The sequence below is a fragment of the Bos indicus genome, chromosome 15 (assembly GCF_029378745.1).
Source record: "Bos indicus isolate NIAB-ARS_2022 breed Sahiwal x Tharparkar chromosome 15, NIAB-ARS_B.indTharparkar_mat_pri_1.0, whole genome shotgun sequence".
Lineage (NCBI taxonomy): Eukaryota > Metazoa > Chordata > Mammalia > Artiodactyla > Bovidae > Bos > Bos indicus.
In genome coordinates, this window is record NC_091774.1 from 48,397,629 (window position 1) to 48,414,671 (window position 17,043).

Consider the following 17,043-nt stretch of genomic DNA (forward strand, 5'->3'; position numbering starts at 1 on the left):
AATTCTTCAATCAATTTATTCTGTTTCTTAAAACAAAGAAATAATGTGGAAAATAAAGTAACATGCATTCTGAAATTGATTTATTTCAATCACAGTGAGAAGGAAACAAAAAGGAATAGACATTTATACTGGGCTTCCCTTTATGGGCTTGAAATTACAGAAGTTATTGCAAATGTTGTATTGTTTAATTTTCACAATATTAATCAGGTGATTTTTTAAATGAGAAACTGAACTCCATAGAGTTTAGTTTACTTGATAAGAGCTATTATGTAGAAACATAAGAATTATAATAAAATTCTGTGATCACACACACACTTTTCTATGGCAGGAAGAGCTAGAGTAGTCTTGATGCAGCACAAAGGAATCTAGGATCTGAAAAATGAGACTTCAGTGAAAAGAACCATAGTATTCCTGAAGGAACAAATCTGTTTAATGAGACACTGACATAGGTTCTTTGTTAAGTAATTAATAGATAAAATATTTATTATTGAGACAGTTATATGCTTCACACTGAGTTGCATTTATTTTTTCACAATGATCTTGTGTATGGTACAATTTTATAACAGGATTATTTTAAGAAAATAAATGTATCACTTAAATATGCTATTTAAGTTTACACTTCTAATATGTAGAGACAGGGCTTGAACTTAGACACTCTGAACACAAAATTTTCATTCTTAGTACATATCATGTATGATATTTTTTCCTCAATTTCTTAATGAACATGAGCATCATGGATAAACTGAGACACAGCTCAGCACTCACTCTTTAGTGAAGGACTCCTATACTAGGTCTAATATACAAATGTTTTTGAAAAGCTTTCTTTCATTTTCTCAGTCAGTGGCAGAGTAAATGAGATTGTAAAATTTGGCAAAGGTGTTACATCAATACTGCTCTTTCTTTATGGGGGATCCATCATTTTACCATGGAGTATGGAAAATTAATTAAGATTTTCTAACACATACATGATATTGGAGAAAATATGACACAAGGAAAATTGTTCACCCTCCTAATGAATGAAGGATGTTCAAATGGAAAAAAAAGATAGGCAGCAAGGAAAAAGGGTAAGAAAGTTGCAGATTAGCACAGGTGTGTCAGACGCACCTACAGTAAGAGGCACTATAGAGGAGTGAGTTATGTAAGAAGACTCAACAGCTTGGTGAGCACAGAGTCATGGGGGCACCACAGTTCATAGGATTGAAATATGGAACTATGTTCTGAGGAAAGGAACATGAAGAGAATGTATAAATGGGAAACCCATGGTTGGTGACATTGAGAAATAAGACAGTGCGAGCCTCATAGTCTAGGAAAACCCCAACACGCTGGGGAGAAACACTCAGGGAGAGGGGTAAAATCACAGGACCTGAGAAGGAGGACTCAAAGGCATTATATACAGAACCACGTTTTAACCCTATGACCCAATAGCCATTTTTAGGTTGATATCTTGAATAAACATTTTGAGAATTTCCACAATTTCTATTTTTAGGTTGATATACTGAAAAAGCATTTGGATAATTTCCATTTCCACAATTTCCAAGTTTTGATGGTACTGTCATGATATTTTCACATTTTTCACCACAAACCCCCAGGATCCAGGCATGTTTTTTTGACACGTCTACCTCCCAGTAATGTCTCCCTGATGTGATAACTGGGGAGCCCAGGACACCAAAATCTTCAAAATTATCATTCCAATACGCATTAGAGCATTGGTAACTGAATGCATGTCTCACTTGTCTCTGATCCGGAGAAATGACAACATCTGCACTCTTGGGAGAATTCAGGGTCACCTGAACTGTTGAAAAATATAGGCTTGGGTTAGGGTAATGATGTAGTTTTCTTGTGACATTTTGAAAGGGATCTTTAGAATGACTTGACTGGAAAAGTAATATGTTTGTGTGTGTTGGGAGGGAAAACATGGATCTTAAAACATGAGACCTACTAGAAAATGAAAAATTCTAAAAAATGATGACAACAAGGTGGCTTGATTATACTGTGATGTCTCCTTACCCCAGTAGCGTTGCACATCTGTCAGCTCTGAAATGAGAAAAAAAAAATCCACAATATTAAATATAAGCAATAGAGTCAGCCCTGAAATCTATTTTCTTCCAGATGAGGGGAATGGCCATGATGAGGTAGTGAACTGGCGAAAGACAGGATGAACCAAGCCTCTGGTCATCCCCCATAAATATGACCACATCATTAGCACATAGTGTCTGGGCTTTGCTGTCTCCTTCCACACATAGAAATTGGAGCCTCCTACCCATTTTCCCTCTATCAAAGAGGCCCTCCTACACCCACTTGGGTAGCATTCCTCACCATTAATCACACGCAGTATCCCTTTCAGATCAGGAGCTCGAAACACTCTCCTCTGTTCCTTGGGGAAAGATTTTGGCTTCTTCAGAGTCAAGGTTTCACTCCTAGGGAAGACAAATTTGATGCTCACAAATGTGATTTTTTTTCCCCTCTAAACCACTGGCTTGCTATATGTTCACCCTGTTTATGGGCTTGAATTGTCTTTCCTGGAGACCTTGGGAAAGAAGAGAGTGGATGCCTGATGTTGGAGCAAGAAACAACGTTTTCATATCTCCCTTCCTAGGTACCCTCTGTGTGACCTGGATGGTCTTAAAATGTCAGAAGGGGAGTTTCTTCCTTCTACAATGAAATCATTAACCCACCACACTCCACCTCCTAGGGATCATATGAAATGATATGAAGCAATGGATTTAACAAAACAAAACTTTGGTATCTAAAAAAATAGTTTGTGGAACATTCCCTGCACAGATATGTGTTTCCAGGAAGGAGTCAGAAAGTGAGGTTGCAGAATCTGGCTCCTGGGTATTTGAGACATACCAGGTATGAGAACAATCTCTAAAGTCCCAAGATCTTCAAAGACTGCTGTCCAATAGAGAGGCTCTCAGAATACCCTGAGATTTCATAATCACTAGGAATAATTACAAACCCTTGGAAAAGAAGACATTATGAATAATAAAGTAGTCTGACTTTCATGTGTTTGCAAAGATCTTGATGCTGCCATGTAGGTGTGCAAATGCAGACACAATGATGTTACCTTTCTGTTCTGGTTTCAGAGTATGTGACTAAGATTGATCAATAGTTTGCTCCAGTGCCAAAATATCCCTTGAGATTCAAATCTGTTTTTGGAAACCTAAGCCGAAAAACATACAACAACTTTGTCTCTTCTGGGAGCAGAAACTAAAATATAAAGCAGTTGTCTCTAATTCTAGGTGTTTGGCAGGAAAAGAAGACTTAACCTTCATATGACAAGTCAAGCACCTACTAAATATGGGAACATGAGTTGCATATTGACACACAGTGTGAATTAATTTTATGAAGTTGTGGGGATCTGATACTGTAATGCCTTATTCTTAATACTGGTACTGACCCAAACTCTGCAACTTCCCACAATCAATATTCTTTAATATAGAATCCAGTCCATTATCAATGTTAATAAAACAATCTAGCCCTGATGTATGAATAGAAATTTAAAATAAGACTATCCTCCATTTTTCTGCCTTGAGCATTGTTTTATCCTAATTGGCTATCAGATAACTGTAAGGGATTTATTTTATTTTCACAGCATAAATGGACTATCTCTGGTTTCCCACACATACCTTTTTATGATAACATTCGCATCCTAGTGAGAAAAGAGAAAACATGCGTCAAAAAGTAATAAGTCACCCCACTTCCCAAGCTTATTCACATCCCCATCAGCCATCGATTGTGGGAATAAAAATGGTCTCAATGTGAGAGCCAAAAAGTAAAGACAAGAGTGAAGCCAGTCATTCCAGAAGACACACGCGATGTTGTCAGATTTCCCAAAAGGTAAAAGGCTTTGACCCTTGTAGAAGCATGAAGGAGACTTCTAGTATCTGGAGATGAGACATATTTATGGGAAAAACAAAAAGCTTATAAGTTTGGTGACCCATGAGATGATGTGAATAATTCACAGTTCTTCCCTTTATTCAACAAAAGTGCACAGTGATGTATTATTATTTGCCAAGCATTAAACCAGGCTTCGGAGAAGGCGATGGCACCCCACTGCAGTACTCTTGCCTGGAAAAATCCCATGGATGGAGGAGCCTGATGGGCTGCAGTCCATGGGGTCGAGAAGAGTCGGACACAACTGAGCGACTTCACTTTCACTTTTCACTTTCATGCATTGGAAAAGGAAATGGCAACCCACTCCAGTTTTCTTGCCTGGAGAATCCCAGGGATGGGGGAGCCTCCTGGGCTGCCGTCTATGGGGTCGCACAGAGTTGGACACGACTGAAGTGACTTAGCAGCAGCAGCAAAGATGAATTCAGAATCCTAAAATTCCTCAAGCTATTTATACTGCACTTGTTGAGAGTACAAGCAAACAAATATATTACTGTAGGTGGTTCTTTGGTCTCTCTCATCTCATTTTATACACTATAAGTGATCTCATACTCTCTTAAATCCAGCATACACACAAGTACAGTTGATTTCTAATGCCTTAGTTTTACTCAGCTTTGTCTCTTAAATGCTTGTTAATATATTCGGTTAAACATAAGCCACAGGAATCAGTAACTTAGGATGTCTAATATGTAACTTACTATTCATCAACCAGATTGTCTCCTCTCTTGTACCCCATTTTTATCATGTTACCAATATGCATTCAGTCACTGTCCAAAAACTAGAGCATTTATCTGTACTGTAGTCTATACTGAGTCTGCTTAGTCCATGGCTTAACAGTTTTTAGCCATGTAATCTTCTTAATCATCACATAGATTATTAGTTTATTAGTTAGTATAGATATGCACCATTTTATCTGATCTCTTTTTCATGAAGCTTTATTTCCTCCATGTCAACAAAAACAAGAGCAACCAGTGGTTTTTGATAAAAATTCTCTGTGTTAAAGCTCTTTTGTGTGTATCACAAAAATTAAGTGAAATTAGAATAAGTAGAGAAAAAATAAATGATGATGGTGGGGGGTCAATTGCAAATTTATTCAAAGTCTAATTCTTAAGCCCAAAACTTGTCATCAGAAGCTGGCTTGTGTCTTTTGCCAATTCTATTCATTCCACCTCTACTGACTTTATTCTCAGTTTAAAGAGAAGATGAATCTTCTGATATAAACTCCAGAAGAGAACTTTCCCTTCCAGTGTAAGCAAAAGTTCAGAAGCCTGCAGTGATTAGTTTACACAGAATCAGGTGTCCATAGTAAAATCATCATTGTGTTGTTGCTGGAAAGAAATGAAGCAATGTTACAGGAAGAATCTATATTTACTGAAAATAAGTTAGTTTTAGTGTGAAGAAGATCATGGGAGGATAGGAAACACTGTAATCACTAGAGCAACCACAGGGGGGAATAATTTTTTTAAATATGGTTAGAAAATAGGAAAGCTTAAAATTTTATACCAGGAATATTTCTTTAACACAGAAGAAGCTAGTTAAGAAGAAAGAGAAGAATGAAAACTACAGTAACCAAATAGAAAGCAAATAGTAAAGTTTAAATATAGCTATATCAGTACTTGTATTAAAGCTATCATCTTAATACCCCAATTAAAAAGTTAGATATTGTTGCATGAGATAACAAGGAAGAATTAGTGATTGTCACTTATAAGAGATGTATTTTAGATTTAAAGATACAAATAGGCAAAAGTAAAAAGAGAAAAACTATAGATCATGCAAGCTCTAATGATTTCAAGTTTTTATATTATTATTAGAAAAAAATTGACTTTAAAACAAAAATTATGAACGAATGAGAGGATAATTTTATAATGATAAAAGGTTTAGTACATCAAAAAGATAAACCAATTATACATGTGCATACACCTAACAATAGAGCTTTAAAATTCACCAAGCAAAATTAAAGGAAAAATGCAGAATTTAACAACAGCAATTGTAGATTTCAAATCACTCTCAATAATGAGAGAACAACTTATATGGAAACCACCCAGTTATAGAATATATGGACAATACAAACTACAAACATGACCTGACATCTGTAGACCATTTCACCCAATGAATGGAGAATATACAATCTTTTCATATATAAATTTTTCTGGACATACAATATCTGGGGCCATAAACAATTATCAGTGAATTTAAAAGTTTAAAGGAATAAAATATATATTCTCTGATTACAATTGAATTAAATTTGAAATCTACAGCAGAAGTAAAATTCAAAAATCACCAAGGATTAGTAATTAACAACACACCTTCAAATATCTACTTTTTAACAATAAGAAATTGCATAGGAAATAGGAAAATAAGTTTATCTGAATAAAAACAAACACTAAATCAAAATGAATGGAAAAAAACTAAGACACTGCTGCTTATATTATTAAGATGCTCTCAAATGAGTGATCTACTAAGAAAGATATTAAAAAACAGTGCACACACATGCACATTACACATGCACACGCAAAAGTGTACAAACACACAAAGAAAACAATAAATGTGAGAGCAGAAATAAATGCATAAGAAAATTGACACAATAAACAAGATCAATGAAACAATGCTTTTGAAAAAAATTAATATAATTGACAAAAATAACTAAAAGGAATAGGGAAAAAAATGAAAGAGCAAAATCTAGAATACAAAAAGGGACTTCGCTCTGAGTACTATAACTAATTTTATGTTTAGAAACCAGACAACTTAGGACAGACAAATTCCTACAAAAATATACAATAAAGGACTAACGGATTGCAAAAATCTAAATAATCTTAATACAAGTAAAAAGACAGAAAAAAATATGTATATTTTAAACTTTTCCAATAAGAAAAACCCAGAGTGAAATGGCGATGCTGGTAAATTATATGGAGTATTTAAAGATAAGTAACAGTTCTTCATAAACTGTCTTCAAAAACAGAAAAAAGGTAGAGAATCTCAACACATTGAGGAAAAAAAAAACTTCTTGGAATCTGAAGTGAATTTGTCTGTGATAATCTGAATCATGAAAAGGTACTTGATAAATGTTTAGCACTGGCCCACAGAAAACAGGGGCTTATGGAAAATCACTGAGCACAATAAATCTTCTCTAGATGGTGAAATGTTTGCAATGAGCTTGATAACAATAAAAATAGAACTTTCCCTTGTTGTTCCTATATTAAATAATTCAGTTATTCTTAGAACCTCTGAAATAGATGCAGAGAAGGTATATTGCAGGGTCAAAGCAACCTCCGCGAGGGCATCAGAAGGATCACAGGAACATATTTCGCTCATGCCTCAGATGCTGGGGTTCCTTTCCAAGTCTTACCTGCAGCAGCTCCATTGTTGATCCCTGCAAATGGCGCTCCACATCTGAGATGAGATTGCTCACCAACAGCTTCTCTTGGACCAGATCATTCTCAGATTCTGTCAGCTCTTTGAGAATAACTCCCAACTCATCCTTCAGCTTTCTCAGTTCCTTCATCTCCTCACTGTCCAGGAATTGTCTTAGTTGTGTAAACTTTCCCTGGACATTTTGTATCTCATTTTGTATTTCAATCTTCAGGAATAGGAAAAAGACAGAGAGAAGTACTGGGACCACTGGCCTGGGACTGGGAGCCAGAAAAATAACTATTCTGCTTGGGAAGTTCCCACCAGGAGTGAAAGTCTCTCAGTCATGTCTGACTCTTTGCAACCCCATGGACTAAACAGTCCATGGAATTCTCTAGGCCAGAATACTGAAGTGGTAGCCTTTTCTTTCTCCAGGGGATCTTCCCAACCTAGGGATTGAACCCAGGTCTCCCGCATTACAGGTGGATTCTTTACCAGCTGAGCTATAAGGGAAACCCAAGAACACTGGAGTGGGTAGCCTATCCCTTCTGCAGGGGACCTTCCCAACCCAGGAATTGAACTGGGGTCTCCTGCATTGCTGGCAGATTCTTCACCAATTGAACTATCAGGGAAGCCCACAAGAGAGTGAAATAGAAGGAGGAAAGCAATACTGGGGGTAGCTGACTTTGTATATATATTTTTTCTCTACACCATATTTCAAAATAATGGTCCCAAGTCTGCACTGTTGAGGACAACTCAGAGCCAAATGGGATCTCTGGGTGTGGGTAGCCTTCACACATCTGTCCAGGATGCTCATGCCTCCCTCCATTACTCCTGACCCCCTCCCACCACCCTCTCCCAAAAAGTTGAACACTGAAGACAGAACCATGAGCCATTGTCAGATATCTCCCTGAGAAGACTAATAAACTTGATAAGAATGGAATAAAAAATTCCCTAGCCATCCTCATCAGAGAGGCCCTCTCTATAAATACTCCCTCTCCAGTATTTATGTTTATTTGTGATATGGTCACTTTTTAATACCACACCGATTATGGGAAGACTGAAGAAAAGGATGAGCCAAATGACTTAACTGTCATGGTACAAAGAAAAAGGCAGCTCCTTGTGACCAACCCAAGGTCCTGCATAGATACCTGTCTAACTTTCTCAGGAAGTCTCTCCTCATACCTTCCAAGTAGACATCTCTTCTCTGACTTTAATTTCCAACTCCTCAGCTTCCTGTTTTTTCCCCTTCAGCCTCTGCAGACATGATTGGAGCTTTTTCTGTGAGAAAAGAATCACACCAGTGTCAAGATATGGGCTTTCTCAGCATCACTATAGTGGATAAATAAGGCTGATTTTCAAAGAGAATAGACTTTACAAAAAATGTGAAAGTGACTAGAATCTGTGACCTACAAGAAGACCTTGATGTTCACTGTGTTCTTTGAGACTCAAGATATAGGAGTCACCGCCCCTTCTCCAAGAGAAGACTGGTTCTCTTTGGTCTGGAAGAAACTTGATTCTGTAAGAAAGAAAAACTTACAGCTCAACCCACCCAGTGTCCTAGTTACCTATCATGTTCAAAAGGGTAATGAGAATTTCTCATGGCCCCCGATGTGCAGGCACTAGCACAAGGAACATGAATGTCTACTTCTGCCTAAGAGTCCATTTGTTTGCTTATACTTGGGTGGAATGCACAGAAATTTTCTTCACATGTGAGAAGGTAGGTATATGAAGAAAAGAGATCACAGGCCTCAAGTCCCTGGTAGCCAGGTAATTAAAGTCCAATGCAAAGTAGAGATTTCCCTCAAGTACCATTTCCTGCTCTGTTTTTTTCCTCCATTCTGGTCTCTTACCTGGTACTCTGGTGCAATGTCCTCCATGAGGAATGTGTTGTGACCTCGGTGCTCCTGAGATCGCTCACAAAGCCAACAAATGACCTTCCCATCCTGCTCACAGAAGAGCTGGAGTTTCTCTCCATGGTGAGCACAGAGATTTCTCTCTTGCTCCACCTCTGGGCTCACCTTAACCTCTCGGAGCCTCTGCACTATATTGGCCAGATGCCTGTTAGGCCGCAGGTTCCCAGGCTCAAAGCTAACTCTGCACACAGGGCAGCTTCTCTTCCCCTCTTGGCCAACTATGGATTCCTTGTTGTTTGCAGTGATACAGGCTTGACAGAAGGTGTGGCCACAGTCAAGGCTCAGGGGTTCTGTCAGAAGCTCCAGGCAAATGGGGCAGGTCACCTCCTCCTGTATGTTCATCAGGATTCCTGAAGCCATGGCAGCTGCTCACCTGCTCCTTATTGTCTTGACTTCTGCCAGTTCTCTCGCTCACAGATCCCTGAATGATTGGAAAGGTTAAAAGTGAAGAGTAAGAAAAGTAGAAGTAAAATGACACTAGTTATCTAGAAATCAAGGATGACCCGAGAACAAAATGTTGAAGGGTAAAAAATAAAAGGTGGAGACATAAAAAAAGAGCTTATTGACCTGGTAAAATTATTTTTTATAATAATTCTAAACATTTTATTTCCAGTTCATGTCACATGACAAATTTCATCTATCCTTATCTATGCATAGTTATTTTTCTTTAACAAAACAAAAACTAGTGAGCTTTTCTTACTAAGATCTGTGAGTGACCCAACATCTATCCTGCTTTTCCTCCTCCATGCTAAAAGCACATCCTCAATGTAAAAAGCCCTAAACCACTTAAGTATTTGGGCCTTTATACCTGTTCTTCTCTCCTCATAGTGTATCAGTATTACTCACTCTTTTTTTTTTAATTGAAGTATAGTTGATTTAGAATGTAGTGTTAGTATTAAGTGAACAGTGAATTATATATATCATATATATATATATATATATATATATATATAATCTGTGCTGTGCTGTGCTTAGTTCCTCACTTGTGTCTGACTCTGCAACCACATGGACTGTAGCGTGCTAGGCTCCTCTCTCCATGGAGATTCTCCAAGCAAGAATACTGGAGTGGGTTGCCATGCCCTCCTCCAGAGGATCTTCCCAAACCAAGGACTGAACCCAGAAGCTTATATGTGTATATATATATATATATATATATATATAGGCTTCCCTGGAAGTTCAGGTGGTAAAGAATCCACCTGAAATGCAGAAGACCCTGGTTCAATTCTTGGGTTGGGAAGGTTCCCTGGAGGAGGTCATGGCAACCCATGCCATTATTCTTGTCTGGAGAATACCATGGACAAGAAAGTTGGAGGGCTATAGTCCATAGGATCTCAAAGAGTCGGACACAACTGAAGTGACTAAGCATGCACACACATGCACGTGTGTGTTTGTGTGTGCGTGGGGTGTGGGTGGGGGGGCTTTCCAGGTAGCACAGTGGTAAAGAATCTGCCTGCCAATGCAGGAGATATGGGTTTGATCTCTGGGTCAGGAACATTTCTGGGGTAGGAAGTGGCAGCCCACTCCAGCTTTCTTGCCTAGAGAATCCCATGGTCAAAGGAGTCTGACAGGATAGTTCATGGAGTCTGAAAGAATCGGATACAACTGAGACTGGGCAGGCATGCATATGTATACACACACACACACATACATGTATATATATTCTTTCTCATATCCTTTTCCCATTAAAGTTTATTATAAAACATTGAGGATAGTTACCTGTGCTATATAGGAAACCCTTGTTTACCCATTTTAAGTATAGTAGATTGTATATGTTAATTCCAAACTCCTAATTTGTTTCCCTTACCCATCCCCTTTGGTAACCATATGTTTGTTTTCTATGTCTGAGTTTATTTTTGTTTTGTAAATAAGTTTATTTGTATCAATTTTTTTTTTTTAGATTCCAAATATAGGTGATATCACAATATTTCTCTTTCTGTCTTACTTCACTGGATATAATAATCTCTAGGTCCATCCATGTTGCTGCAAATGACATTATTTCATCTTTTTTATGATTACTATTCCATTGTATGTATTCTTTAATTATCTGTTGATGGACCTTTAGGTTGCTTCCATGTCTTGGTTACTGTAAATAGTGCTGCAATGAGTACTGGGGTGGTGCATGCATCTTTATGAATTAGAATTGAATCTGGATATATGTCTAGGAGTGGGATTATAGGGTTATACAGTAACTCTATTTTATTTGTTTTTAAAAGCCTCTGTAATTTTTTCCATGGTGACTGCAAAAATTTATACTCCCACCAAGAGTCTAGAAGGATTCCTTTTCCTCTACACCCTCTCCAGCATTTATTATTGGTAGCCTTTTAAATGATCGCCATTCTGACTGGAGTATGACTTTCTCATACTTCAGTACACTCTCTTTACATGTTCTTTTATCACATAGACCCTTCTGATGACTAATTATAGTGTAGCTCTTACCACCATTTGTTGAATATTTACAATGATTTCCCTTATTATCATGCCATAATATATGAAAATAGGTTTGTGTATATAGTAAAAAAAATTCTTTATCAGATGTGAATATAAAGATAGTGACCTACAAAAATCATATATCATCAATATACAGAATGGGAATTCAGAGTCCTCCTTGAGAGGCCTCCTAATCCACTGAGTTAGTCAAAGACAAATCAGAGGTGACTTCATGGAGCCAGTTAATACAAGGCAATGAGGGTGTAGAAGTAAGGAGCCCTAGACCAGCTAAGAGGTCCTGGGTAGTCTCAAGTGTGTAAATATTGATTTCATTTTGGTCTAGAAATATGCCAACCAGTGACATTGATAGGAGATTAATAACATGAAAGTATGAGGATGGCGAGGAGTGAGATGGTGCAAATAGATTCATAGGATCAGATGAGTCAGATACATAAGAAAATAGAAACACAGATGAAATTAATGTTGCTTTGGAGAAAAATATTCTCAATATATTAAGAAAGATCATTCAACTAATTATTGTCACTAAAAAATTGTGTATTGTCAATTGGACTTATATCCATACATAGAAAGTGGAAACATAGGGTTTAAATAAAATGATTGGGCTTACTATTCACTTAAAAAGTAATAGCAAATTAAAATTCAGTTATATATATATATATATATACACACACACACACACACACATATACAAGGCTTCCCTAGTATCTCAGATGGTTAAGAATCCATGCTCAGTGCAGTAGACCCAGTTTCAATCCCTGGGCCAGGAAGATCGCCTGGAGAAGAGAATGGCAACCCACACCAGTATCCTTGCCTGAAGAATTCCGTGGACAGAGAAGCTAGGCAGGTTACAGTCCATGGGGATGCAAAGAGTCAGACACAACTGAGTAGCTAACACTTGTATATATATATAAAGAGATAGAGAAAACATTACTAGGGAGACATATGTGTTGTTCCGAAATCAAAGACTGGGCGAAATATGGAATTATCCAAAACTTCCAACTTAAAAACATAAGGACTGAACTGAAAACTGAAGAAGATGAAGGAGACATTAAACGAGAAAGAGAAAAAGTGTGTATTAGGTGAAGGAATGATCTGTTTGTGGAAGATGTATCATCTTGTATGAGTTTTAAAACGCCAGTGTGGCTATATACAGAAGACTGCTAGTCTTGTATTCCAAGAGGCTGCAGTGACATTAAATATGACACTTCCCAAATGATGTAATATTTGGGGACCAATTTCTGAGAGTCAGGAGAAGCGATCAATGTTTTCCCATCAGAGAAGAGTAAGGGCATGACAAGCTGTGCCTTGGGTTGTGAGATGTTGATGGGCCCATTGTGGAATTCGGAAGATCAGGCAGGATGTAGGCACAGCTGCTCAGGGGAGAGATGGTGATAGCTTGAGGGACAAGATGATGAAGGAAATTCTGGGCAGTCCATGAGAGTGAGAGATGAGAGGAGGTAAAGGACAGAACTGGGAGTTGAATTAGATATGTGGGAAAAAGCGTTAATATCAGTCCTGGACATTTTCCTCCTATAAAGATCTTATTGCCCTTTTTTTTTCCTAAGGTTTTTGTTGTTGTTGTTGTTGTTGTTGCTGTTTTTATTGCATGTGTTTCGTGTCTCTGGGAAACCTATTCAATTCCAACAAAGTGAAAAGTCAGCAGCCTTTCATGACCACATAGCTGACAGCAAGACTAGCCTGATGTATGAAGTGCATTTGGGCTAGAAAGACTTTGCATGGAATTTACATGATGATTGATGAACATACATCTCATTTTTCACAAGGGAATTGTGAGTCTTCTGTCAAATATATCTGTTTTAGGTCCCTAGAAGTTGTGCTCATGGTCATTTACAAACAGTTCAGATCTTTACAGAACTAGGCTTATCTCACCTGAGGTGGATTCACACACATCCATCTAGTATGGTTCCTTACAAAGCTGAGATGACAGGGATAATGTCCCTCCTGTAAGGAACATCTCTGAGAGCTCAACTAAAGCAGCTGTGCCCAATGCTATGTCCCCTGTGCTGTAACTCCCAGCTAAGCTTAGCCAACCTGGCAATTTATATCATATGAGGTTGTATGGGTAGGATTGGTGATTCCGATTGGAAACCACCGCTTGTGGTCAGTCGGTGGAGGTATCACAGAGTGGTAGCCCAGTGATGCTCATTCCTCAACCTGGACTCACTATGACCCTGTGGCCATAGTCTAAACTCAGAAGGTCTATCAGAGGTTCCAGGCAAAGGGGACAATGAAGCAACCAATAAGAAACGGAAGCTCTCAAATGATATTCCTGTCTTAATGGTTGCCATAGTTTGATGACAAAAAAAAAGATCTCCAGTGTGAGATGGCTAATAAGTCTCTGTTCGCCCTGAACAAGGGAATGAAAGCTACAAAGGCTGCACAGAGTTAAACTGAGACTTACTGAAACTCTCCAGCTGTGCCATGTTCATCCTACATGAAGGATCCTGATAAAGATGAGGCTGAGTCAAAAAGTCTACAAACCATAAATGCTGGAGAGGGTGTGGAGAAAAGGGAACCGTCTTACACAGTTGGTGGGAATGCAAACTAGTGTACTCACTATGGAGAACAGTGTGGAGATTCCTTAAAAAACTGGAAATAGAACTGCCATACGACCCAGCAATCCCACTGCTGGGCATACACACTGCGGAAACCAGAATTGAAAGAAACACATGTACCCCAGTGTTCATTGCAGCACTGTTTACAATAGCAAGGACGTGGAGGCAACCTAGAATTCCATTGGCAGACAATGGATAAGGAAGTTGTGGTACATATACATAATGGAATATCACTCAGCTATTAAAAAGAATGCATTTGAGTCAGTTCTAATGAGGTGGAGGAAACTGGAGCCAAATATACACAGTGAAGTAAGTCAGAAAGAGAAACACCGATACAGTATATTAATATGTATATATGAAATTTAGAAAGACAGTAATGACTCTACATGTAAGACAAACAGCCCTCTGGATGGGGAGGAAGGCAGGTGGGAGGGGGTTTCAAAATGGGGGATACACATGTGCACCCATGGCTGATTTATATAGGTGTATGGCAAAATCCACCACAAACTTGTAAAGTAATTAGCCTCCAATGGTTATATAAATAAATACATTAAAAATAGATGAGGCTGAAAGTGAACCAGAAATATAATCCAGCTAATGTTACAGATACTTAAAATATGCACTTTGCCCCTGGCTGCAAAGATAAGTGTCCCAGATCACTCTCTGATGAATAAAATCAGAGGTCAACATTATTCAAATCTATGACTAAAACTGTGATCCAAATCTGGTGAGGGGCCTCCAGTTATACCTCAATATTTCAAGATCCAACCAATGCTCAGCTGCATCAAGAACCTATCAAGAATGGAGGATCAGAACATGCATTCAGACATGGGGTGGCAGATTTATTTTCTCTGCAGAGATAAGAGCTAATGTCAAAGTAGCGATCGCCACAACAGACACAGAAGAAACTAGTTCTCACAAATGAAGAATGATACCCACCACTACCTAAACAGTGACCCAATGTCTCCCCGACAAGCAGGAAGACATATGTGGGAACATGAATCACATCTGCCTGAGAAAAACTTCAGGTGATTGCACCTTACAGGTTGGTCATCTGACATTTGAGCTCATGAGAATACAAACTCACAATATCTCAGAGATACCAACTACAGATCAACAAAAAAGGACATAAAACTACAATAATTATGTAAAAGTCCAAACAGGAAATTTATAAGCAGAACTTTCTTCTCTGATTGCAGTAAAGCTGTTTCTCTTAATCTGATAGAGCCACAAATTCCCGATGATAGATGGGAAACCATCAGTATTGTAAATTAAATTGGAAAGTGAAATTGTGCTTTGTTTTATGTGCCAGGCAGTTTTCTACTATTATATAGTATAAACTACTTACAACACTTGCAAAATAAAACCTGAAAGAGTAAAGTAACAAATCTATTTGAAAATCATGTAGTAATTACCATGACAGAGGTTCACTGTGTGAATTCAGAAGATGTTTCTAACATCTTCTGTGGCTGAGAGGGCAACAAGGAATTTGTAGCAGAAGTGATAATGTCCAAATAAGATTTGATCAACAGAGTAGAGGTCATGGTGAGAAAAAAGATTTGACTTCTGTTTCTGTGCCTTGAGTACAGTGGGTACAGCTGTACCTTCTATAGGAAAGAGGAAGGTAGATAAACACGTGATTCCTCCAACTTAACTTCCCTCATAAGTCTCATGATGTGGTATAAGAATACTTCTCTAACATCTTTTGCTATCCTTAGTAACAATCAAGTAACAAGTCTTTAAAACTTAAAGTTAGATGTCACTGTTACTAGAAATTAGAGGCTTCCAGATGGCACTTCTGGAAGTTTTTCCCAAGCGCTCTCCTTGCCCAATCTCTCAGCTGAGCTGCTCCTGGGTGGCACATCCTGCTGAAGGAGAAGCAGGAACAGGTTAGGGATGTAAGGAAGTGCAGCATTTCCCTGTGTTAGGACAAGAGAATTCATGAGAGGCTGCAGAGCCCGCCAGATGTCACAGCATCTGGTTCCTGAACATATGAAAACCTAGGGAATGAGAAATGATCTGTACAGCCATGCAGAAATACTGTATTTCTACACTGATAGAATGGCAACCCACTCCAGTACTCTTGCCTGGAAAGTCCCATGGATAGAGGAGCCTGGTAGGCTGCTGTCCTTGGGGTCGCGAAGAGTCAGACACGACGAGCGACTTCACTTTCACTTTTCACCTTCATGCATTGGAGAAGGAAATGGCAACCCACTCCAATGTCCTTGCCTGGAGAATCCCAGGGACAGCGGAGCCTGGTGGGCAGCAGTCTGTGGGGTTGCATGGAGTCGGACAGGACTGAAGCGACCTAGCAGCAGCAGAAGCAGCAGCAGCAGCAGTAATGAAAATATCAGGATGGGAAGACCCTTTGGCCTTTGACCTGTTATTGAAGGAAGTGAATTTCTAACTCTGAAAGACCAAAGATTCTGCCTGTTTTCAGTGTTTTCGATTCCTACTTACAGAATACAAAGTTTCTATGGGTAGATTCAGCCTACAGAAATAAACAGTCCCTCCAAGGAACAAACAAAGCCTTTCTTTTCTTCCAATCACCTTTCTCCTAAGAATTCCCCTCCCCCAGACTGATCTTCAGTCAGCAATCTAACCAGGAAGCCTGCAAGCTGGGCCTTTTCCCCGTTGAGAACAGCTTGCAGACAACAAATAAAACTCACCTAAGGAGGTTCCGATTTTTCTTGTGTATCTTTCAAATTCTGCCCTCCACAAACCGCTTAGGTATCCTCAGATATGAAAGGAGAAGTTGTCATTCCTTGGAGAAGAGTAAACACATGTCTTCAACATATGTGTTCAGGATTCACTCGCCTCACCAGGGGCCTGAAGGAAACTGAAGGTTAAATTCTAGTGGG

At 38.6% G+C, this 17,043-nt stretch overlaps 1 protein-coding gene across 4 annotated transcripts in view; it reads right to left on the reverse strand.

Annotated features, from left to right (window-relative positions):
- The window catches only part of LOC139187320 (tripartite motif-containing protein 5-like), a 77,716-nt gene continuing 60,673 nt past the window's right edge, over positions 1 to 17,043 (reverse strand). Inside the window, exons 1-8 of one of the 4 annotated variants that reach the window (XM_070803778.1) lie at positions 16,852 to 17,021; positions 9,096 to 9,579; positions 8,428 to 8,523; positions 7,241 to 7,471; positions 3,630 to 3,652; positions 2,317 to 2,417; positions 2,008 to 2,034; positions 6 to 1,792 (exon numbers count right to left, since the gene is read on the reverse strand). In XM_070803778.1, coding sequence (XP_070659879.1) covers positions 1,149 to 1,792; positions 2,008 to 2,034; positions 2,317 to 2,417; positions 3,630 to 3,652; positions 7,241 to 7,471; positions 8,428 to 8,523; positions 9,096 to 9,518 — 1,545 coding nt within the window. In that variant the 5' untranslated portion in view covers positions 9,519 to 9,579; positions 16,852 to 17,021 and the 3' untranslated portion in view covers positions 6 to 1,148. Of the gene's footprint in view, positions 1,793 to 2,007; positions 2,035 to 2,080; positions 2,418 to 3,629; positions 3,653 to 7,240; positions 7,472 to 8,427; positions 8,524 to 9,095; positions 9,580 to 16,851; positions 17,022 to 17,043 lie in introns of those variants that run through there. The other 3 variants (XM_070803780.1, XM_070803779.1, XM_070803781.1) reach the window with 3 other exon arrangements.